This window comes from Diadema antillarum, unplaced genomic scaffold (assembly GCF_040938485.1).
Source record: "Diadema antillarum isolate AM-2024a unplaced genomic scaffold, OU_Dant_1.0 scf00000029, whole genome shotgun sequence".
In the NCBI taxonomy this organism is placed as follows: Eukaryota; Metazoa; Echinodermata; class Echinoidea; order Diadematoida; family Diadematidae; genus Diadema; species Diadema antillarum.
Window position 1 is genome coordinate 3,207,358 of NW_027270918.1, and position 25,731 is coordinate 3,233,088.

Genomic DNA, 25,731 nt, shown 5'->3' on the forward strand with positions numbered 1-25,731 from the left:
TTATTGTCTGGGGGCGGGGGGGGGGGGGGGGGGGGGGGGTAATTGCCCTGATATGCTTATAATCACATCGCTTTCTTTTGTGCAATACAATCTCGCGTTATCTGTGATATATAATATGATGATTTTGATCCCCCCCCCCAAAAAAAAAAAAAAAAAAGAGAGAGATTTTAATGCATTATTAATAGCGTCCAACAACTTTAAATGGTTGCACCAAATTTTCAGCGCTCCACCCATCTTCTTCATGGTTTCGGACTATCCTGAAGAAACCCCGAAGAAGACGCGCGGCGCGTTGAAAATTTCGTGTTAAAAGTTGTTGGACACTAATTATGCATTACTATTTCTTCTTTTCATCTTTATACATTTATTATGAGATAAAACGAGTGCAGATTAGTTCATTAGCATTATACATGTATACCAATGGTAGAAATTGCATTCGACCTTATGCATGGACAAGAGTAGTCATTGCAGGATATATTATGTCACACTAAAAACAGCGATTCGTACTATGTTCGTTCGTCTCATATTACACATCCGACATTTCATATAATTTACACTCTTTACACACTTCTGAACTACATGAATGCAGAAAATACCACTGGGCTAGAGCGAATGATAATAGCTAAATAAAGGAATGCTCTACTATATCTTTTGGGAGGGAAAATTTCGTACCTTCTAGTCAATGGATTAACTTTAAATCTGCAAAATTTTGGCGAATATAATTATATACGGCGTAGAAATTTATCATTCCATGTTAAAATGTATCAAAACTGGACTCTCTCCTTCAACTTCAAAAAATAAAAAGTTATGGGATATTCCGGTCTAACATGACTTAAGCGTCGCAGTTTAAGTCTTAATCACACATTGTGTAAATTAGGTATAAGGCAATTATGTTGTCCCGTTATGATTTCTTTTCTAGTTCTAATCAATAGTTTGTACCGAAAATTGTATTCCACTTCTTTAAATCAGCAAGTACAACACTTTTCTTCAAAATTACCGTTGCTAACTCGTTTCTCCTTTTAGAACAACACACGTTGCGCAAGATTTCAATTTTTCTTTTGAATTCATGACAAAATAAAATGGACATGAACTTTAGTTCAGTTTTATGCGCAAGCAAAGAGATGATAGGTGAGACCATAACTTGAATAGCATTATCTGTTCTATGAGTTGCATTATTTTTGACGCTGACAAATCTCACCACTGCTGGGGGGGGGGGGGGGGAGAGCATGTGAGACTTCTAAATTCCAGTATACTCGCGTAGTTTTTGACCAATTTTTGATGAATCTTTCACTGTTTATTCGATTTTCGATTTTATTTCGTAATTTTAATTGTTATATTCGTGTGTATTTTCACTCCATTTCTTTTTTTTTTTTGCCATGATGTGTAGATCAGCTGTTATGTAGGAGGGGTTTTCCCCCATCTGTAGTACGATATTCCCAAAGGTTATATAACCTTTTAGATAACGTTATTTTTCGTTCTCTCTGCTCGTGTCGTACGATGAGCAAGATTGATAGTACTGGTTATATCAGTTTCATATCTTGAGTATAGATTGGTTGTTTGCTCCATTTAGCTTGCCACTGCCTATAACCAGTAACTTTTTTGCTTTCTGCGTCAAAGATTTTTCTTCTAATTGCCATCGGATTGTAACTTTTATTACCGTTACATTCCAAGAAATTCATTTTTTAATTGAGTTGTTTTTGTTAATCCATTCTCTATTGCCCCATTCATGTTTAAATGTTAAGCTACGATGTTACGTTATCATACAAATACATAACCATGTAAAAAGCGTGTGATATTTCTGTTTATACGTACTGCTTTGTGATCAGTCATTATTCTATTTTCATTTTAATTCCAGTCCTCATCGTTTCCATTTATTCATTCATTCATGTTTCATTTTCATTTCCAAACATTATACTTGTACATGGGTAATACAAACGTCAAAATGATGGTATATTCTTGTGACATATAATGTCACATAATCAGTAGAAATACATCTTGTTTCATTAAGGACTTAGTGGAAATGAAAATTGAGGGGCTGGATGCTAAAAAGGGAACTTGTTTAGTGCAGTCGCCTCACGTATACTTACGTTACATTGCTACAATACATTTATACAAAGCTTACAAAACTACAATACATCTACCGAACAAATTAATCAGTGCAAGAATCACTTATCATTATATCGATGATAACATTCGTGTTTGATTATTATGGTTTTGTTATTATACAACGCTTTCACAAGTCCGAAGAAAGACTAACCATCTTTTCAATTTCTGGTATATTTCTTTCATTTAGAGTCTTTTTCTATCCGCTCACTTCACCCTTACCACTCTTTACCCAAGTGATATTGTGCACGTTCATCCCCGCCATTACGTAACGTTTTCATAACCCTGAAGGAAGCGTTTAGTATTTCCAATTCTGTTCATCGGTGATGAGATGAAAACAGATTTCAATAGTGCAGGTCGTATTGGTTTCACATTGCTCTCATAAAGTTTGTGCTCACGAGCCAATAACTTACTCTTGTTTCCAAAGCTGTAAATCACTCGACAGAATTATTTCGCCATTACACTGAGTTATTGTCGTGAAAATATACCTTTCATTTTTGTCATTTTTGTGGTGATCACGCCTAGGGCCCCTATATTGCCGTTTCTTTCAGTTGATTTGTATTCTAACTATTCGTCTGTTCTCTGACCCATCATAATGTCTATAGTGTTTTCTTTAGGTATCTTTGACGATTTTGTTATCCCGTTATCTGAGCAAATTCCTGCCGCGATTTGTGAAAAAAACCACAACAGCAACACATTATGCCATAGGAGTATCGATTCTGTGACCAAGCATGTATTTTTGTATATCAGGTCTTTAAAAAAAAAAGAGTTTGCTGTTCAGAAGAGATTAATGATTTCAGTAGCGAATGCGCTCGTGTTTCTTCTGTGAAACATGCCCTGCATTATATATGATATTTCTATAGAGATTTACGTTCCAATTGTTGCTCGTCTCTCTATTATGAAAGAAGTTTGTCCCACTAATTCGTTCCAGCAGTTTCATTGCCGTGTTATCCTTAACCGTTGTGTTTTTATGATCTGTGTAATGATGTAACTGGATAATACTGCCCATATCGGTGTCGAATTATCTTTCAGGAGTTACGTGTCTTACACTGACTTAATTGTCACTCCTTCTTTGCAACGGTCCTTCGTCGTGTTCTTGGCCAAGAAACTACCGTTATTAATCTCTTGTTGAGATCATAAAGGTAGTATCCATTCATTCTGTTATATATCATTGGCGGCTTTAATTGGTTTAATGGGTTTGCTTTGTTTTGCTTTTCTTTTATGTGATAATATTATGTAGACCTCACATGGCCACTAATCATTTAGGGGTTTTGTTTTGTGTTGTATATCAACCATTATATATCATTGTATGATTATTCTGTTAATAATACATACCGGTATGCCCATCGTGTTTCTATCTGTGTTTGACTGTTCAGTGCAGTGCGTCACGCGCGCTGCAATCAAAATACATACGTTGTATATTTTTATCGTGATTGGTCAACAGTGATTCATACAAGGTGGTGATTGGGTCGCTGTTACTTTTGTTACCGTTTGCACTTAATGGGCATTGTAATGATGGCACGGTAATGATGAGAAATGCTAAGCTTATGTATCTTAATTTCATAACTTTGGTTTCAAGCATTCAGGAGACTAGTTTCCCCTGGAAGTAAGAGAAGAATAGTATGCTTTCCATGTTTGTACCAGAGATGCCAGCTTTTACTTTTTGCAGTACAATTTGTATTTTGTACTCCTTTTATTTTTTTTTTTTGAAAACTGCCGATTTCATGGGAAATGGTGTTTTTCCCCCAATTTGTATACTAGTAACTTCACATGTCTAATTACTGCAAGAAAAGTGAAGGCCTTTTCAGCCCGCAGAATGCTGTTTGCGAGGTTGGCATCCACGGTGTACATTGAACCGAAGTACAGCTGTACCAATACGTATGCCGGTACATTCTGTTAATTAACACTCAATGATTAGACGTGTTGAAGCAAAAGTTCAACGAAGTCGTGACGAATCGGTTATGAATTATAGTCCAAAATTTGAGGCGATTTTTTTTTTACTGTTTATTTTGTTTTTTTTCAATGTGTGTCGATTAACTCTACGACATAGACAAGAATTACTGATACACAGTTTGTGCGGTTTTTCATGGCCATTCCTTTATTCTTGTAGAATGTGAGTTTCTTCAATTAGAATTTCATGGAATTGCTCCTTGAAAGAAAGAAATTGATATTTGACGGGCTGGTATATAGTTCTCAGCATGCTTTCGTTTCCCGCTCTTTTCCATTATGATATATATACCCGCTTATAAAACTCGTAAACTAATTTGCATCTAATGACCCGGATACGAGATCATAGTACATAATGCTTTCGATCCATACCAGTCTATTTGTTTGTAGGTAATTTTGTATACTTAATTCTAAAGACCGTATAGTGCCGAAGAGGTAAAAGCTACTGGTGGTGTCGCGAACCCAGATTTGTCAAACTTTTCTGTCTGTGTATTCCTTTTTCCAACCGAATTTATTCGTAAGCTATACAAGCATTGATATTGCCAGTATTTATACAAGTTCCTTGTGGTTTATTTAGCAGTAATCGACATAGCCATGTAGATAATATGCGTGAGGGAAAGTTTATTCTCGCTCTGAGTTCATTGTGAGAAAAATTGACACTTGCTTTTTATTTTTGTTGTCCACACCAGGTTCAAGTTAGAAGTCTGCAGTGCGGATGCGAGATCGGATTCTAAGTCTACAACACAGGAGATACGAATCTTTAGCACCGGACACTTAAGTGTGGCTTTCAAGGACCAGCGAAACAAACACAATAACAAATACTTTTTTTTTCTCCATTTTTTTTATTTATTTCGATTTTGTTCGTTGCAATACATACAAGTTCAAAGTTTAAATATACAAAATGAATACACGAAACATATTCTCTCTTGTCAAGGAATACACTTGAATGATTCTACTTGAATGTTCCAAAATACAAAATTTAAAAAACATATTCAAATGTACAATAAAACTAAATATACAAAACACAATATCTCCTGTCACTAAACAAAATGTGAATGAAATACTTTATATGAAGTACACAAACATTCAAATATAAGCAAACAAACAAACACACCCTCACACACACACACACACACACACACACACACACACACACACATATATATATATATATATATATACACACACGCAAACTAACAAACAAACACATACACATTTTTTATGCACTTTTTATATACGTGTTTTGCTATCGAACTTCATTCGTCCGGCCGGGCAATGTGCAGAAACGAATGAATTCAAGCCCACAGTGATTGATTCCCGACCATAGATATTCATAAATTAGGCAACGTAAAAAAAAAAGAAAAAAAAAAGACGTGAATTACTCCCTAAATAGCTTGTAGTACATGTACTTATTTGCAGTTACCGTGGCAACAACTTTCAACATTCACTACGGATTGGTTGTCGCAGTGACCGCACTCATTGCAACTTAGTATTCCTGATAGAACCATCATGAATGAACCGGGACAGAAATGCATTGTTGGCGAGAATATTGCTGAAAACAGTATATATTAAATCTTGAGCTGCACCCGGCCGCTGATGACGCTGTGGCTCTTATCAGTACAATGTTATTTTGTGTTCATATTTTTTTTTATCGGGAAACCCGTAGGAATAGATGAAGTCTGGCATTGGATATACACTGCATGGAGCCATGTTGATTCCCAAGATGGTGACATAATGAAAGTGAATTTCTCGTAATTAAAGGAAAATCTACCAAAATATATATGTATGAGTGTATGTGTGTGTGCGTGTGTATGTAAAATTATATATACATGTTAAATATATGTATATATACATAACGCAGATTCAGCGAATGCAGGAGTTTTATACATCAGTGAAGTTTTAGCAAAGTCAGATGAAGAAATGTGCTGACGAAGCTTTATCTAAAAACAACTTTGAAAACTGTACAAATTGCTCACTAATTTTATTTCTTTTTTGTCAGTAGTTTTCGTACCGAAATCTTTTTGGGGCGATCATAAAATACTAGTAGGCCCTATATATGCCAGAAGATGATGTCATATTGTTTAAAGAGAACAATAAAGACAACAGTAATTCATCTTTGCTACGTTAACCATTGATTGTCAATTCAGTTCAAGTCTGTTTGTCCTCAAAACGTCCTCTCTGCTTTCTCAAATTGCTCTCTTATACTATTTTCAATATCCATTTCTGATATCTGACATTATTCCGCCATGTGCTTCTCGCCTCCTTGAATTTGACTTTCTTTTTCGTACTGTATTGTGTTTATCGTTATCACCAGTAGTTATGTCGACGTGAAATTGTTCAATAGATATTGCTGCCCTTTTTGCTACCCCCTTTTACGTAATAAAGTGATTTAAATCAATGTATCGAAAGCCTATATATATTATAAAATGGGCTTTAGAATCTCTGCAATCTGATTGGTCAATTGTCATGCATTGATTTTTGCTGATCCACACTGAGCCATGCGTCCGGTAAAATCCGAACGCATGGTTCAAGTCTTGTATAGTGTTGTATGCATAGGTGAACCGGACGCATGATGGGGAAAATGGTTGTATTTCATGAATTTACGGGCCCATTATATAACACAAATGATGCACAGGTCTATATTGTGGATCAGTGAGAATTGGATGCTCTCGTTTAACTTTGGAACAGTCTAAAACCCACTCGCTGCACTCGTGGGTTTAAACAGTTCCAAAGTTAAACTCGCGCATCCAATTCTCACCGATCCACTCAGTCCTGTGCATCATTTGTATACTGTACGTCTCAACAAGGGAGGTGGAACAGAGACATCCATGTATGCTGCAGCTTGTGCTTTCTAGCGGGGCTTATTTTTTTTTTATGATACATGTACCTAGAGCAGTTTTCATTTCACTTTCCTACATTTTATTACATAATCATATTGCGAACATTCATTGTATATAATGATAGTTGTTACGGGTAGCATGCCTTTGTGATTTATAATGCCTTTTTCCCTTTCAATAAAAAGCGGAAATAAAAGGAGGGGGACAAAAATAATGAATAAATGGGGCGGTGAAATAGATCAGAGACGGCAAAATTTCCGCATCTGTGAATTCGGCTTAAAGACCCAAGTACGCAGTGCAAGAGACAAAGTTGCATATGGTTTTTGTTACAATGATGTGTTTTAAAAGAATTGGGTTAAATTAGGTTTCGTGCGCTTCAATACGGATTGACCAGTTTAACTCACGCCTTTTGGACTAACGACATAGACGTGAACTCATACACCAAACTCGTAGAAGACTTTTTATATTTAAGTACCGACACGGGTGTATGCATGTTGGGATTTGTACGATTTTTGTTTATTTGTTTACGGAAATAAGTCATATCAATTCTTGATAAAGATGAAATGACATTATGCTGAACTATGTTTGCACATTCCTTGAATGTAAAAGAAAAACGACAACAATATTTGCGTATATATATATATATATATATATACACTCAACCAAAAAAGTAAGTTCCCCCGTAGCATTTTTGGATATCCAAACTATGTGTATCTCAAAAAGTATTTAACCGATTTTCGTAATTCAAACTGGAATGGATAGAAAATTTTATTACTCATAACGTGAATGGCATATCATTGTCACCAGATATCATTATTGGTGTGAAAAAATGCATTTTTTGTCAAAATGCATGAGGAAAAACGTTGCACTTAAGGTTATATACACATGATGAAGCTAATTGTGTACATTTCCTATACAAGTTAGCAAGTAACCTTTTTAAATTGTTATGTAATTCTCAGGAATTTCTTCATGTACAATGTGCTTCCTTATCAAACAGATGTTATGCGTACTTTTTGAACAATAGGCCTTTTCAACATAAAAATGTTAGTCGAAGCCATGTGCTTTTTAATTCCAATTCGGGTTGATCACATATAATGTGCTTATGGCCACTTTGCATCATGCCGCGTCTGCAAATATTTGAAAGAGGGAAAGCTACAGCTTTCCTTGAAGCTGGGGTTCCGGTTAAGGAGGTGGCCAGGAGACTAGGGGTTTCACCCAATGCCATAAGGAAACTTACAGCAAAGGTTCAGGAAACTGGAGAGGTCAAAGATCTGCCAAGAAGTGGCTGACCAAGGGTAACAATGCAAATCACTAAAGTGCAACTTTTTTTTTCATGCATTTTGACATAAAATGCATTTTTTTTTCACACCCATAATGATATCTGGTGGCAATGATATGCCATTCATGTTATGAGTAATAAAATTCCCTATCCATTCCTGTTTGAATTATGAAAATCGGTAAAATACTTTTTTTGAGATATATCCAAAAATGCTTGGGGGGAACTTACTTTTTTGGTTGAGTGTATAATATATATATATATATATATATATATATATATATATATTATAAAAATGTGTGTGTGTGTGCGTGTGTGTGCGTGCGTATGTAATTTCGGAAAATGTAATGAAATGGAGTCAGCGAGAACTTTTAAATGAAACGCAAGAGTAAAACATTTACAGAAACAATCCTTTTCAACCAATCAATACATATCCGGTACTAAGGGCTTCCAGGGTTTTACTGCTGTTGTATTACATTCAAATGATATAAATCTGTCATTTGTATACTAGTATAAAAGACCCGGGATGCAGGGGCCTTCTACATTATAAGCCGTTTCTGTATAAATCAAATTTGGATTTTTTTAATGAAATAAGTGATTTGCCCTGTTGCTGTTACAATACTCATTTCCTCGTATAATTCAGACTTTCACTCCCTTTAACCGTTCATTGTTTCAATATCATGTAACTCTTTATGATATCACATAATTATAATTAGTTATACAGTGTAAGTTTGCATAATATTATTTGCATTTAATAGAATGCGCGAGAAAGATGTAAAAACAAGCTTGTTTTGAATACTCTATATAGAGATCATCTTTCTAATATGCATTTTTCCCCCCTGACAGTATATAGGCTGTTCTTACCTGCATGAAGATAACAGGAAGATGTTCTTCCTTCGCAAACCTTTTTTTTTCTCTTTTCCCCTTTTGAATAAATTGTATTTTTCATGATAATGCACTTTTTATGCAACAGCCATAGCGCGCAGTAATGCATTCGTCGTTCAACTTTTTTTCATAATACAGGTTATCATCCGGTTCCCAAGGTATAATGAATGTCATATATTGTTTGCAGGTAAATATGCAATGAATATTAAATGCAACAGAGGTTCATATTCCGTTTCCTAGTTTCCACTCCATCCTGGGGCCCGTTGCATAAAAGTTACAATTATGGTAACTTTGCCATCCAATGGTATCTTGATTTTGATTGGCTGTTGAGTATTGTTGCCATGGTAGTTACCATTGGATGGCAAAGTTACCATAATAGTGTAATGCAACGGGCCCCTGGTTAGTAGTATTTCAAACATTAAAGAAAGAGAGAGAGGGGGGTAGGGGGTAGGTAGGTGCAGGTATTCAAAGTTTGATATAATCATAACAATGGATAGCCTCGACCTTAATGATATCGATTAGGTTATTTATACGTACATTTAAACGTGGATCAACCACTCAGCAGACATACAATACGTCGTAACATTTTGTTCTGCAGAGTGAAACACCGTGACTAGACAGGGCGGAGCCAGGAATAAATTCCGTAAAGGGGGAGGGGGAGGAGGCACAAAGCAGTTTATATTTCTGGTGTCACTGTCTGGTGTTTTAATCAGCTTACAAGCAAAAAGAAGAAAAAAAAAGCTTAAGCGCAATTTTCTGGTGCCACTATCACTATACAATTGACTAACAATGATTATCGTGCCTAGCAAATTTATTTTTCATTTTATCTTTATTTCTTTTATTTTAAAAAAGAAAACAAAACTATAGGGGACCCACCCGGTGCAACTCCCTCCCCCTGGATCTGCCACTGCTATGGAAATATTGAGTGTTGGTCTTGACGTTTAAAAAGTCATTTCTAGCACTTAAAGGGGACTTAAACTCTTACACTTGATTATACTGGTATTTCATGGTTAAAAAAAAGGTATGAAACTGGAAAGTGAATTTTCATCATTTAAAATGGAATAATGATCATCAAAACGCGATTATTACATTAATTTTGGAACACGCTTTTGGCAACTCTCCATTTCTATTAGAATTTGATAACCGATTTTCATTGTCCAACTTTTGATGACAAATTGAAGCAAGTCTACAAATTATACCAAATCTAATATCTAAATCACACGAAAATTTGGTGCGGATGGGGGGTGGGGGGGGGGGGGGGGTGGGGGGAGTCACCGGGGGACCAAAAACAAAATCTTATGAACAAAACTTGTGGAAAGATGTCCAAAATAATCTTGTCCCAAATTTCACTGTAAATAGTTTGAAGTATATAGTCATAATAATGTCCAATTAATCTTGTCCCAAATTTCACTGTAAATAGTTAGTATATGGTCATAATACCCTTCATACATGATTGCTTCATTTCAAAAAGTTGTGACGCCAGTATTCATCGACCGATTGTTCTATCGTGCACTATACCTACTGATTCGCTGTATCCTTCTCCGGATCCTTCTTTGTTTTACACTGTTTGTTTGTTTGTTTGCTTGTTTTTACTTATTGCGATTAAGTGGAAAGTAAATCAATATGAAGGTTTAGGTTTCCTCGGAGAATCGTGTAGGGAACTCGAGTATAGTATAATGCTTTCATTCTTTGATAGGCCTACTGACAAAAAGTTCGTAATATATGAGTTGAAACTAGTTATTGACATGCGCATCTTCTGATGCTTGAACAATACTGTGCCAAAATAAATCTAAAAGAGTTGAATATGGTGGAAATATATCGAGAGTTTCAGTTTCTCAGTCATATATAACCTTGGTGTTGAAGATGTGTAGCGGGATATTGCACAAAAAAAAAAAAGAATCGTTGAAATCCTTAAAGCTAATTTACGGAGAAATTGCTAAGGAGGCCTTGAGTCTAAATTATTCATGTATAGGGCCTACAGTGTAAATATTTCTAACTCGGTACATATCAAAGAGAGCCCTAACTTCTATACTCTTTAGTACATACAAGTACATGTATATGTACTACTACTTGTATAGTAAGTACAGTCTGAAGTCATAATCAAAGAGTATAGAAGCTACTTAATCATATAGTCTATAGTACTCTTTGGTCATAAATCGACGGAACATCTCACGTCTTCGCCGCCCAATGTAGGTGAGGGCGCTATTCATGATTCTACGAGTATGTGTATTCGTCTACACCGTGGTAAAAAATAAAAATGACGACGAGACGCGTACTGTCACAGGACGACCAGAATCTCACTTTTGAGACAAGTGAGGAAGTCGATGTAACGCCGACTTTTGATTCTCTGAATCTGAAAGAAGATCTTCTTCGAGGCATCTATGCCTATGGTAAGATTTTCTAAATTTTATAGCTTTGCACATCGTGCACATGTGTATGAAATGTTAGCGTGAGAATATCGCATTAAAATATATGAAGGAGAATTGGCATGATATTACCGGTCAGCTTCTGTGCGTCCTACCTACGTAACGTTGCGTTTTACGTGTGCATATTACCTGGGCCCTGGGGAGTGTTTCACAAAGCCGGTACCCCACAAAGCTGTTCTTAAAGTTAAGAAGGACTTAAGTGCGACTGACTGGTGATCAGTTCTTGTGCTGAATTATTGAGATTCTGGTAAGTATAGCACACAAGAACTGATCACCAGTCGTACTTATTAAGTCCTTCTTAACTGTTAAAGCCCAAACAAAGTTCTGGTAAAATTTATTTTTTACGCCTGCAAAAGTTGTCAAATTTCGCTCCCAAATGTGAACGTATGCTTAGGAAATGTGCAGGATAACGATGTTATAACAAGATATTCGATGGGTAACAACGAAAATGCAAAATATTAACCAAAAAGGTTCAGTCTTAGTACTTTCCCGAATGGGGTCAGGCTAAACTCGGACTCGGGGATAACTCGGCTTCGCTTTGATGGCATGAGTTGTAATGGTTGTCCCTCTGAATCCACTGATTGTACAGTGTTGTCCTATGGGAGCGGCCTGTATAAACTAGCGCTTCGTGTTCTGGCTACTCGCAGTATTAATGGTCCGAGTTGTTACAACGTGCACATCAAAAACCTCTTTTGCGCGCATGCAAAATTAGTGTGCGCCTATCAAGCACCTCTAAAACAATCAAAGGCGCTTGATAAACAACAACAAAAACTCTAAAGACCGCGCGTCTCAGCAACTGAGGACCGCGTGCTGTCATTTTTGTTTTGTTTGTACAGGATTATGTTAGCACGCACTTTCCTGTCCATTCAGTTAGGCCTCATTTGGTATTATGCAGTGGCCAGTAGAATGTGGCGATCACGAACTGCGTGTGAATTGTCTGAAGTAGGGTCGAATTTTTCCCGAGACCGAGTTAGTCTGGAGCCTTCTGGAATAAAAGTTGGTTTTCCTACTGTTATTATTTTTCTCAAAATACTCCAAACCGACTCATCATTCCGGCAAACCGCGTCAGCCAGGTAAGTTTCTTAGTGGACTCTTTCGATATATTGCAAGAAAAAATGAAATGGTGCTAGACGGGTTCTCAAGCACTTACCGAAACTTAGTTTTCACTTTAAGAACAGCTTTGTGAAACACCCCCCTATTTACGGGCCCTGATCTGATTGTGAATGGACAGCTGGTACTCAAATCCCAAATCATACTTAAGTCCATTAATATAGTTCCGTTTGCCCTTACAATCGCTCTTGTCTTTACAGACTTGGTCTATGGTGTTATGTAATCATCAATGAGTAATACTCGGTAAATTTAGAGACAACAGAGTGTAAAAGTGTCATCATTTTCTGTAATTTAGGATGAGATCTAACAGTTAGGCCCTAATTTAATTTAAACATGTCAGTAGAGTAACGTCAATTACGGTATGGTCGCCACTTGTGTGTAATTCCTATGCACTTCCGGGTGGGTGACCTAATATCGGCACTGAATTAGTTTGCCGCCCAATAGCCACTGAATTAGTTTGCCGCCCAATAGCCTGCCACATATTATTAGCGTGTGTGTTTATACACACACTTCAAGGAAGGATGCATCGTCCGTCACCGCGTTTGAAAACCTCCCTTAGTCTGCAACCTGAAATCCATTCTAAATCAAAAACATCCTCGCATTAAAAATGGTTTGAACACCTCTTACATATGGTAAAATATATTTTGATTACAATTATTTGAGTTTTTACGGAGGAAAAAGGTGAATTACGAATGTATTTTGAGAGTGATGAAAATCCGAGCTGATCTCCGATCGCGGCGCGGGTTACATGCGATGTGAATGTCTGGCGACCTTACCGCAATGGTGACCATACGGTAATTGACGTTGGAACACTTGAAAATTTACAATAGCTTTCACTTTGTTGCAAATGTTGGGATCTTTAGTTGCGTGTGGATATTGATGACTTGATCTCAATTGGAGGCAGCAAAAAAAAAAGACGTAGAAAGACATGCTTTCACGTAAGTTTAAATTTCCCAGCATATTAAAGAATAAAAAAGCCTTTTTTTTTTCTTTTAGTAGAACCTAGATTCTAGATCTATGTAGACACAGATCCAGACCTATGTGTAGATGTTAGAACCGAACCCCATGTTTTCACTCCTGAATATGAGATATAACATGCATCATTGTTATAGTTTCTATTCCTTTTTCCTCGACCATATTCCAGGCTTTGAGAAGCCTTCAGCCATTCAGCAGAGAGCCATCAAGCCAGTTGTGAAGGGTAGAGATGTCATTGCACAGTAAGTTTTCCACCTTTCTAGTAAATTATACACTGTACACTTCACCCAGACTTGAAATCTTTATAACCCTGCTTTCATTTAAAGTATACATTTAAATGTGTGAGCATTCTCTAATATAGAATTTCGGTTGTTGAGGAGGGTTGAAAGAGGGCTGTTGACAGCATGATAGATTATTCTGCTTAGTGTTGTCATGCCTGAGAATCCTACAATGGGTTAGCATTTGAGTCTCGACACTAAATCCATACCCTCTTTATGTTTTCTTCATAAAATTTGCTGATATAGGTCATTGCAAAATCATGCAATATGTGTTCTGCATACAAATCTTCCAAATGATGTGTTTTTGTCAGTTTGTTCTCTCAGTGCTCTTTATATTAAGTGCCGACTGCTAGTGCCAGCCTCATCTGTACACAGAACAATAAAAAACACCATATTCCCTGCCTGGGAGCATTTATGATATTCCATGAACAGCAAACCAAATGATCAGTTAGCAGTGGCAGTAAGTCATCCCATTCTGTGATGTGTCGTTCATATTCATCTGCCATGTAACTGAATTCTGCACCAATGTCACTCTTGGTAGCAATATTTCATGCTTTATTTCTGTTTGATCTATAATAGAGCTCAGTCTGGTACAGGAAAGACGGCCACATTTTCCATCTCAATTCTTCAATGCCTCGACATCCAGGTTTGTTCACGAGCTGTCCCCGAGTTCTGTCAGAATTGATGGGTACAATAATTGATGCTTGAACAGTGAACAGCAATACGCATTAATCACAATGATATTTTGACCAGGCTTTCTTCTGTAATGAATTAATGAGTGTGATTTGATGTTGTTGCTGCTGTTTTGGGGTGTTTAGTAAATGTAACTTCAACTTTACCTGTCCAATCCAAATTGAGAGTAGATCAGTAATGGTGGTAACCCTTATGACAAAAATATGTCAGAGGGAATATACAGAAGAGACAGGTTTGATATATTCGTTAGAAGAGAGTTCCTTAGTGTAAGCAGATCCTATCACATTTCATTCACTAATTATGTCTCATTTACACAATCTCTCTACCTTTTGAGATTACCATAGTAATTTGAAGAGAATGAACTTAAATTCTTGCCTTGAGTAACTTTTCATGAAACTTTTACGCTTTGTATTGTGTGTAGTGTTTGGTGATGCACTTGAGTCATATTCACAGACTCTAGATATAGCTGTCTTAAAGGGACTGTTTACCATTGGGAGCAGTGATTTATAAGAAAAAATGTTCGAGATATTACATTTAATGCATTAGTTATGTGTAGATCAGTTGTATCACAAAACATCCTGCCATATAAAAATTTTGCAATAAAGCCTAAAATATAAGGAGATATCACTATTTTTCTTAATAAACCATAACTGTAGATGGTTTAGTCTAGAAACATTTTTATTACGATTATTGTTCTCATTTTGTATATTTAACAATACTTACATTGATTATATTGATTCAAATTTTTACATTGGTTGTTTCTATACCTGACTGACCTTTTAGAACTATTTTGAAGCACTAATACTGGGTTTTTGTTTTATCTGCAAATGGTAAATAATGCCTTTAATGAAACCTTTTTTGACATTCACATTGTAGGTTCGAGAAACCCAAGCACTGATCCTGTCACCTACGAGAGAATTGGCAGGTCAAATACAGAAGGTAAGAGTTGTGTGTTGCTGCTTCACGCATGATATCACAAGAATTGAGAGTTGACTTTTTTTAAAGTTGCTTAGAAAATAATTAATTTAAACGAGAGTGACATTCTGTGCTGCGAGAAGTGTGGGTATGTGAATTGTAACTTGGCTGCACAAGTGATGGAAATATTGGACTTATATATTCTGATTTCATCCATCAACTGAGTACAGGGATCAGTTGTGTCATTGAATATAAAAAAGGAAGGAAATCTAGATGCTTGATACTTACAGTCAAGTCTGGTAATTGATCAGACTTCACTTAATGTAATTTTGTCTTAGACCGTACAGTTTGCCTATGCTTGTGCTGTTATTCAGGCACAGTGTTCATCTCTGTATGAGTAACTATTACAAAGAGCAGCGTATCCTTTCACTGGGAGAATCGAATGTCACTTTTGTATCTAACTCAGAAAAAGTTCAAGAAAAAACTTTATCATGTGTTTCACCATTAAGATAATTGCTTTGCGACAAGGAAATGTTGTGGGGTTGTTCCAAAGATGTAGACAAACAGAGGGAAAATGCTTACACTGAGGTTAAAGGTCAATACATTGAGGTATTCATGTATGTCTTACACCCTCTTCCCAATGATTTACTGCAGGTCATCCTAGCCCTTGGTGATTACATGAGTGTCCAGTGCCATTCGTGCATCGGTGGCACCAATGTCGGAGAGGACATCAGAAAGCTGGACTTTGGGCAGCATGTTGTCTCTGGAACGCCTGGAAGGGTTTTTGGTAAGTGAGCTTAACACTGTCTTAGTTGCATTCTGCTCAAATCCTGAAAGTATATTTCAAGTAATGTTTGATAAGTCTGCAGATTTCAGGCTTTCATTAACTGATTTACCTTCAGCAATTATTGTTACATTTTTGTTGTTGTTGTTGTTGTTAAGGCACCAATACCACTAAAACAATTCATTGGTGTGCAGTGACATGTCAAAATTGTACTGCCAAACCATGTTTTGTTCTCTCTTTCCCCCCCCCCCCCCCCCCCCCCATTGGACAAGATATAAGGAAGAAGTCCGAGAATCCGTGTTACTCTAAAAAGTTGTGTTTTCTTTCTGCAGACATGATAAGAAGAAGAAATCTGAGGGCATGCATGAATAATCAAGGAGTGTTATTGCTAAACAAACATTTTTCTTTGTACTGCATGCATGACGTGGAAAAGAAATCTGGGAACGTACATCCCTGATGGAAGAGTTCACTGCTGAATGGCAGTTGTGTGTATTTTGCTGTCGATGTGATGAGTGGAAGAAATCCTAGGGTGCATAGGAAACAATTGCAGAATGCTACCACTGAACAACGTTTTGGTTTCTTTACAGACATGTTTGGTTTCTCTATTGAAGCCATGGTAAGGAAAAGAAATGTGAAGATGTGTAATCGTGATTAAAATGTCCCTACTAAGCACAATTTTTGTTTGTTCCTGGCAGACATGATCAGGAGAAGGAATCTGAGGACACGCTCCATCAAGATGCTTGTTCTTGATGAGGCAGATGAGATGCTGAACAAAGGTTTGTAGGCCATGAAAAGTTAGTGCAACATATTTCCTGATACACAGAGCACTCCCGTTAGAACGAAAATAGTTGTAACAACAGTCTTGTTACAACAGTGTAAAAATTCAGGCTCCAACTTTATCATCTGTATATCTTTATATACTTAATTGTTTGGTTATAACGAATTTCCAATATATCAAAAGTAAACTGGCAGTCCCAATGACAGGAGTTGTCTGTACAAGCAATTCAAGTATCTAGTTGATCTTTGCTATCTCAACATGATTGTCAATACTGAGCATCAAATCTCAGTGTCCCTTCAATTTGCTTTCATGGAAAGGCTGCATTCTCTGTTGACTTGCTGTGTTGGAAAAAGCTGTTAACCAGCATTTCTTCGTAAACATGACATCCCCTGTCCATGATGCTGCATTATATGAACTTGACTCCAAGATTGATGGAAACTAGTATCTGATATTTCTTGCAGCTCAGATTCATTGAAAAAAAGAAAGAAATGTTGATATGCCAAGTTCAGTTTTTTGCCAGAATCTTGAAAATAAAGATATACATTTGTATGCCTCTGCTTCCGGACGAACAAATTGCTCATTTATGACATTTCATTCTTTGATTGCAGAGCAACTGTCATGGGAAAATCATGCTAATGCCAGAACAATGTGATGCAAAGTAGTCTGCCAACATAGCTGTGAACAATGTTGATTCACTTCTCCATGGAATCAAAGACTTAGAATGTCACCATTAGATTCTGAAACTTTGAGATTTCAGAATTCAAATATTGACAGGCATTAATCATCTCCCTTTTTTTTATCCCAGGGTTCAAGGAGCAGATCTATGATGTCTATCGCTACCTCCCGCCGGCCACTCAGGTTGTTCTCTTTAGCGCCACCCTGCCACACGAGATCCTCGAGATGACCAATAAGTTCATGACGGAACCGATCCGAATCCTTGTCAAACGGTCAGTCGGCAGTGCGTGTTCATCTCTCATAGCATCAGCCACCACAACATCAATTACCACTCTCTCAAGATTTCACAGATCTTGAAAATATGATAATGTGCACTCATGAGAAAAGACAAATATTATGGTGTAATAGAAGAGCTAGCCCATACATTTTTGACAACATTGACCACTTGTCAGATCTTTGTTTGATGAAGGAAGTCCTCCATCAGCAGATACTTGCTGTGTTCTGTACAATCTGTTATTCTTTTGTGTCATATCAAAAGCTAAGTTGATAACATTGTTAGTATTTTACAGTTGTATGTACATTTCAATACAGTACTCTCCGCGTAATCGGGTATCGCTTAAACGGGTACTCTGTTTAATTGGGTAGTAATGTCAAAATCAGTTCCAATGCACATTAAAATTACCTGATAATCGGGTTGCCTCTCCGCATAAATGGGTAAATAATTTTCTTCTAATCTACTTTCTACCCACATTTTATCGCAGATATGACACTTTAAGAAATCATGAATGTCAAATTTTCCACGGCTAATGGCATTCTCTGCTTAAGCAAAGAAGACGATCATTTGGGGAGTGATTAAAAATGAAAACACATGTACCAGTACCGACTTGCCACACATAAATGAATATTACACATGTAGCTGGCACTCACAATTGCACAGACAAACGGGAGTTGAACACACTTCATTTGCGCTCCGAATGTGCCTTACAACACGCGTGTTAAGCATACAGTGTAAGTGTTTGGTGCAGTGTACAATGCATGTACATACACATTGTGTGTGTGTCCAATGAGAATGAGACGTGTTCTTCTGTTAATCGGGTACTCCGCTTAATCGGGTAAGAAACGCTCTGCCCGAGCCTACTCAATTATGCGGAGAGTACTGTAATTATTTTTTTGTTTTCAAAATTTTTTTTTAACGTTTTGCTTTTGACAAAGATAGGGGACAAGGGATTTTTTTTTTTTTTTAAGGACAGTCAGTTACATAAGTCCTGCACACATTTTTGGGACATAATATGTGCGTATGATTGGTGTCTGAAAAAGACCCAAAAAAATTATTTCTCTGTGTACAATCTCCACAGTGATGAGTTGACACTGGAGGGAATCAAGCAATTCTTTGTGGCAGTCGAGAGGGAGGAGTGGAAGTTTGACACGTTATGTGACCTCTACGACACACTCACCATCACACAGGCCGTCATCTTTTGTAACACAAAGAGGAAGGTAAGAGGCTACTCTGTTTTGTTTTGTTTTTTCAGCAAGATTTATCACCTTCAATTAACTTCAACTTCCAGGTCACTGCTGCCCCTCAATTGTCACTATTTGCCTATCTTCCTTACACTCTCCGTATGTGGCATCCCTCCTCAAGTCTCCTCTTTCTAGGTTCTTCTTCTGCCAAGAAACAGTCCCTACAAGGACTACATACCCATGGTTTTACTGCAAACCTCTCCCCCTCAAGATTTATCAGTCGTTAAAGGCCATATTACCTCATCAAGTAGTAATCAGTACGTTCACTCCACCTTTGCTGTCAAATAATGGAAATGCAACTACTGGTTCTTTGAGGAAGTGAACATCCTTTATGATTATTGTCAATGTTTTAAGAAGAAGGAAAAGAAAGAAAATGACATGATATGAAAATGACATATGAATTTGTTATCAGTGATTGAAGGAAAAGATAAGACCTGGGATGAATGGACAAGCCAAGAACATAATTTCTTGGTCTCCCTTTGATTGAGGTTTTAAAAATATGAGCTATTGTCAGTGCTGATTTGCATAATTAAACGTGCATCCACTGGCATATAAAAAATCTCTGTATTTGGTTGTATGGGTCATCTGGTTCATGATAGCAGCCTGCATTTGCTGATTGGGGATGTCAAATTTGAAATGGGATTATATAAAAAATGGCATTAACTCATTGAGCATGCATGGTCAATTCATGGGCACAACATATATCTGAAGTTGATTGTTTTTTTTTTTCACTCCAGCATAAGAATTGCATTGAGAGCAAATGACAATTCTATCAATCTGAATAAGATGGTGCTATTCATCCATGCTACAGTGAAAGGTTGTGTGTGGTTAAATTTTCAAATTATGATGCCAGTGATAATATGAATGAATGAATTCAATGACAGTTATGACTTGAAAGAAGAACATATGTATGCCAGTGGGAGGGGAATTTCAGTATTTTTAAAAGGCAGTACTGGTAAATATTCTTTGATTTTTAATCTTCTTGAAATCCATCCATGCAAACAGGTGGACTGGCTGACAGAGAAGATGCGGGAAGCAAACTTCACAGTATCCTCCATGCACGGAGACATGCCTCAGAAGGAGCGAGAGGCCATCATGAAGGAGTTTAGGTCCGGTGCGAGGTGAGATACCTGTCAGGAATATATGATAGTACAGGGCAGCCTCGTTATAACGAGCTGCTGGGGACCGCTGAAATTTCCCCGTTGTATTGGGTGTCTTGTTATATCAGGTATTAAAACAAAAGAATATAAAAGGATTGGGACGTGCAAAATTACTTTGTTATATCAGTTATCTCCGTATATCAGATGTTGTTATAACGAGGTTCAGTTGTATCGAGTTCATTACTTGCAGTTGTGAGGCAATACAGTGGAACCAAGTTTGAAAGAGGTTAGATGTAACAAAACCCTCTTATATTTTGGTACCCTGATAGAGTTGGAAACCTGAGACAGCAAGATAATTGTCATGGTTTTTAGGTCCTCGTTTTTAAAAGAGGTTCCACTGTCTTTATTTTTGAGACATTCTGTATTTGTATAGGGACACAGATTACTGTCTTTATGGAAGAATTTGCCCATGGGGACATGTGTACTGTGTGAATAGTGAAATCAGTGAAACAAGAGCAAGTGTTCACTGCATGTGAAGTGATGTTGGATAGATAGTAATGGCCATTTAAAATGATCATCTAAGATGGTGATTTTAAAAAAAAAAACACCTCAAAGTAGATATCAAATAGGCACATTTTAAGATCAGTGGCAGTCTTAGAGCATCTTCATTTCATGATATTGTTATCATGAAATAATATTTTTGAACAGACTTAATTTGATGTTTGCAAGGAGCCTGTGGAAATTTGGTTATTTTTGTAAATGTTTGTGAGCCTTGAATGTCATTTGTGTTACCATGATTACCATTTGACTCTAGCCGTGTCCTCATCACCACCGATGTGTGGGCCCGTGGCCTGGACGTACAGCAGGTCTCTCTGGTCATCAACTATGACTTACCAAACAACCGTGAGCTCTACATTCACAGGTATCCACCTCTGACTCTCCGTCGTGCGATTGAAAGTGTTTAACGGGAATGTGTGTGCTAGCTGTAGCAAGGAGACATTGTCTTTAAAGAATTCTTTCTCTGTTAGATAGGCAAATATGGCTCTATTTTTCTGCATTGTATAAAGAAATAAACTTTTTTGCTTGAAGGATGTGTACTGATGCATTCCCCTTTGTAAAGTGATGTATATGCAAGGTTTTCTTTTATCTGTAACACCCTCATCAATTTTTTGTTTTCGTTTGTTCATTTTTTGTGTGCTTATCTTAAGTGGAGGTAGCCTACAAATTTTATAGGACAGAAAATGGACAATGTTAAGGGGATATTAATAAAACAGATATATGGACAATAAAGAAATGAAATGAAAATGAAATGCAATTATTTCATTGTTTCTGTGTCTGTGTTTTGAAAATACATAGCATCTTTCTGATGCACTATTTGCCACTCTCTTTGCAAGGGCATGGCTGAATATGATTGCAGTTATTATTTGACACAAGTGCTGATGTCTGTGTCTGACATTTGCTACTCTGTTTTGTGCTTCCAGGATTGGTCGCTCGGGAAGATACGGCCGCAAGGGTGTCGCCATCAACTTTGTCAAGAGCGACGACATCCGCATCTTGAGGGACATAGAGCAGTATTACAGCACACAAATTGATGAGATGCCCATGAATGGTGAGTTCATTTGTCCATCATACCCACTTTACCCCCTCCACAAGATAGAAGTTGAATACTGTATCCTGCCAAATTATGACTAGAGAATATGAAAGCAAATAAGAAAGCAAATTACATTTGCCTTTTGGGACTTTTTCCATAACTTCCGATTTACACCATTTAAGAGACTCTGGTCAAATGCTTGACCATGCGGCTCAGATTTTTCAAACTGGGAAAATGATTTAATAGTATGGTTATTTGAATACAAGGAAATCTAGATGTATAAAGAAGTCGCCAGGACTGTCGCTTTTACCTCATTATATCTGGTACCTTGTAAACATACTAAAAAGAGACCCAGCTAAATGCTCTAATGAAAAATGGGGACTGTCAAAATCACCTCATTAAATGTGGTATGTTGTTGTAATTAAAGGACAAGTCCACCTTCATATACATAAGGATTGAGAGAATGCAGCAATACTAGTAGAAGACATCAGTGAAAGTTTGAGGAAAATTGGACAATCCGTTCAAAAGTTATGAATATTTTAAGTATCTGCGCAGTCACTGCTGGAAGAGAAGACTACTACAGTGTATGATGTCACATGCGTACAACTATATAAGGAAAATAAAAAGAGAATTTCACAAAACTTGACTTTTTGAATAAAGTGCACATTTCTTCGACTTGCTACTGACATATGTTAAGGGTAATATAATTCCCCCTGCCTTCTGAAAGAGAGAAGACGAGTGTTCTTTTGTTATGCGAGAAAAATGGAAATATGTTGAATTTTCTTTATTCTTCCTTTATATCGTTGTACTCATGTGACATCACAAGCTATAGTAGTCTTTTCATCCAGCCGTGACTGAGCAGAAACCTCAAAAATTCATAACTTTTGAACGGATTGTCCGATTTTGCTCAAACTCTCACTGATGTGTTCTACTAATATTGCTGCATTCACTCAACCCACATGTCTATGAAGGTGAACTTGTCCTTTAAGCTTGCAGCTGGGTTCCCTGTATTTCAAACTGAACTCCTGTCCTCTTACTGGACAATGAAACTTGTATTAACTGCAAGGTGCATTTTCGATGATGAATTGCACACTTTGTTTTACTGCTTATTAATGAAGTTTATATGTGCTCTTTGCTATTCCAGTTGCTGACTTGATCTAAGCTCTGAAATCTGGCCTGGCTGCCCCAGTGGTCTGTTTGGGACCTGAAGAGGGATTCTTGCAAGCCAGTCTGGTGGTGGTCTCGGGCTTCATCGACACTATTTGCTGGAGATGAGGGCCCCTTCATAAAAGATGTTAGGATAGCAACTCTTGCTGGAATGGCAATTTCTCCTGTAGCAACAGCCAATCAGGAAGTTGGATTCTTGTAATTACCATGACAATTGCCATTTCAGCAAGAGTTGCTATCATATCAACTTTTGATGAAGTGGAGCCCAGAATTGCGGAGATGACTTTCAAACTGTCAGACTGGTTTTGCTTGTTCTCCTGCCTCCACAACCATCGCTTCAAAAGGGCAGTTGTCTATGAGTCTACTGGATTGCCACTGTGACCCTGTGTTAACTCCACCATTGATAGGAACAGTTCTGATGTATAGGTGATGTCAACCATTTCATATCATATGCATCTTTCAACTAAATAATTTTCAGCAGCAACAGATATGTTTCCTGAAGTTTCTTCATGCTTGGTAGAATCTAACTGTGTATATGATTTTCTTGATCATATAAAATAAAGTTTTTAAGGAAATTGTAATACATTCCAGCGCTTACGTGCTGCAGCGTCAGTAGCAGCGAGTAGAACACTGTCCCATACTTCAGTCATAAAGGGCTAGGTACACTGAATGTGTTTGACCAACAGAGGGCCTCCCACTCAATGTGCTGTACAACCTTATTGCATGTTGAAAAACCTGCTGCAATTGACCCTCCACTAAAGTTTTGATTCTTCCGTTTGTGCTGAAGATAAATGAGAGTCAACCTATTCAGAAGTCATCCGAGTTGATGTACGTGATGTAGATGGAGACTTGAGCTATATTGATGCAGTTCTCTCTATTTTTAGACCAGTTGATAAATTGTCATCGATCATGTGGCAATATTATCAAATTAAAGTAGCAGATTATGGAAATTTCTTCAATTGGTGTTCATGAGCACTTTATAGCTGATAATCAAAAGTTGTAGATGCTTCTCTGTTACAGTAAATACAGTTAACCTCGCATGATCAACTTGTGCTCATTTCAAAATTTGTGAAGTCACTGATGCACCAAGACCCCTGTTTTTCTTTTTTTTTCTTCTTCTTCTTCTTTTCTGGGTTTTTCAAGGCGGATGAATATATGTAGTGATATTTCTTATAGAACGATTTTCTTATATTTGTACTTAGAGACTTGATTCATCTGAGGTTGATTGTATTTATTGGTGAGATGTGTTATATTGGGATAAGCCAATATCCTTGTATATTCCTGTAAATAATTGTAATGTTTCCTTCAGTTTTTAGATGTATTGTCGTACTCATTTATGTTGAGGAGTTTTATTGGGGCCGGGGGGGGGGGGGGGGGGGGGGGGGGGGGATGGTGCTTATAACTTCAGTATGGTATTATTTCCAATCTCTGCTGATAATCTACAGTTCATACACAGAATCCCCAAACTGGTTGGTTCAAAACTTTTACCATTTGATCTGTAGGAAATGTATTGAACATAGGAAACTAGCTCAAAGGATTCTTGATTTTCCCATTTAAGCATCTTTGCTGATGATTCATAGCAGGTGAATTTTAATTTTTGTTGATTCTATCTTGAAAGACACATGGTACACTTCATTTTGATATGTGGTATTTATCATACTGTAGAGACATCTGAACATCGAGTCAGCAGTAGAATTATATTCATTTAAGACCATAATCAACATGTTCTGCTGTATAAACATTTTCAAATAAGTGATACCGATGAAAAGAAAAAATCTATACCAACTGTCTTTTGCATAAAGAATTGGATGTGGATTTATACATGTTGATAGGGAAAGGTTTACAGTCTACGGACTTCAATACCGAGTCATTAATCTGTTGACGCGAGTCAAAACAACCTGATAAACAATGAAAGGATTTGAAGTGGTGCAAATATCAAGGCAAGGGGTAAATGGTCTGGTTAAGTTTTGAAACATGAAATAGTTATCGGTGGTCCTTCTTGCATTATGTTCATGCAGATTTTTTCTGTCCATATTCTAACAAAATACAAATTGTATTTCAAACTGTCAGCTCCATTATGACACATTTGTGTTATTCCAGAGTGTTTTTGATGGGATATATTGAAAAAGAATGTAGATGTTGATTTTCTTTTTCTTTCCTTTTTTTCTTTTTTTTTGCCCTATAAGAAATAAAGCAGAATTCAAATTTTTTGCAGAAAATAATGACGTCTGTGTTCTGGGTTTCTTGTTTGTTGCTTATACATGTAATATATACTCCTTGTTGTACACACCACACACACACATACACACACTTAACCACATAGCAAATTTTATATGATACGCAGTGATATGCCCCATAATATCAGATTGTTAGACCCAAGTGTATCTAAAGTAGATACAACTGCCTATATCGAGATGCTGTCATAGTGAGTATGCTTTTAAAGGGGAAATTTTTTAGAGCGAATACTGAAGTTTGGATAATATTTTGGGGATGAAAATCATAAAATGAAAGTATTGGGTATTCAAATTCATCTCTGAAATCGAAGATGAAACTGATTTATAGAAATACAAGTTTTGTACCTTACTCTTTGACCTCGAACACATCAGGGCTCCTGATGACTTGAAAATTAAGTTCATGAGGATGGCTGATGAATACGTGTAAGGCGACAGACATATA

General features: G+C 37.0%; 1 protein-coding gene across 1 annotated transcript; it reads left to right on the forward strand.

Annotated features, from left to right (window-relative positions):
* Positions 1–11,297: 11,297 nt before the first annotated feature.
* Positions 11,298–24,228, forward strand: LOC139738150 (eukaryotic initiation factor 4A-III). Its single transcript, XM_071648815.1, has 12 exons — positions 11,298–11,435; positions 13,726–13,798; positions 14,414–14,480; positions 15,404–15,466; positions 16,097–16,229; positions 16,922–17,002; positions 17,810–17,951; positions 19,035–19,173; positions 20,203–20,318; positions 21,112–21,219; positions 21,779–21,906; positions 23,033–24,228. The coding sequence occupies exons 1-12, from the start codon at positions 11,303–11,305 to the stop codon at positions 23,047–23,049; spliced, it is 1,200 nt and encodes a 399-aa protein (XP_071504916.1). The 5' UTR covers positions 11,298–11,302; the 3' UTR covers positions 23,050–24,228.
* The last annotated feature ends 1,503 nt before the right edge of the window (positions 24,229–25,731 follow it).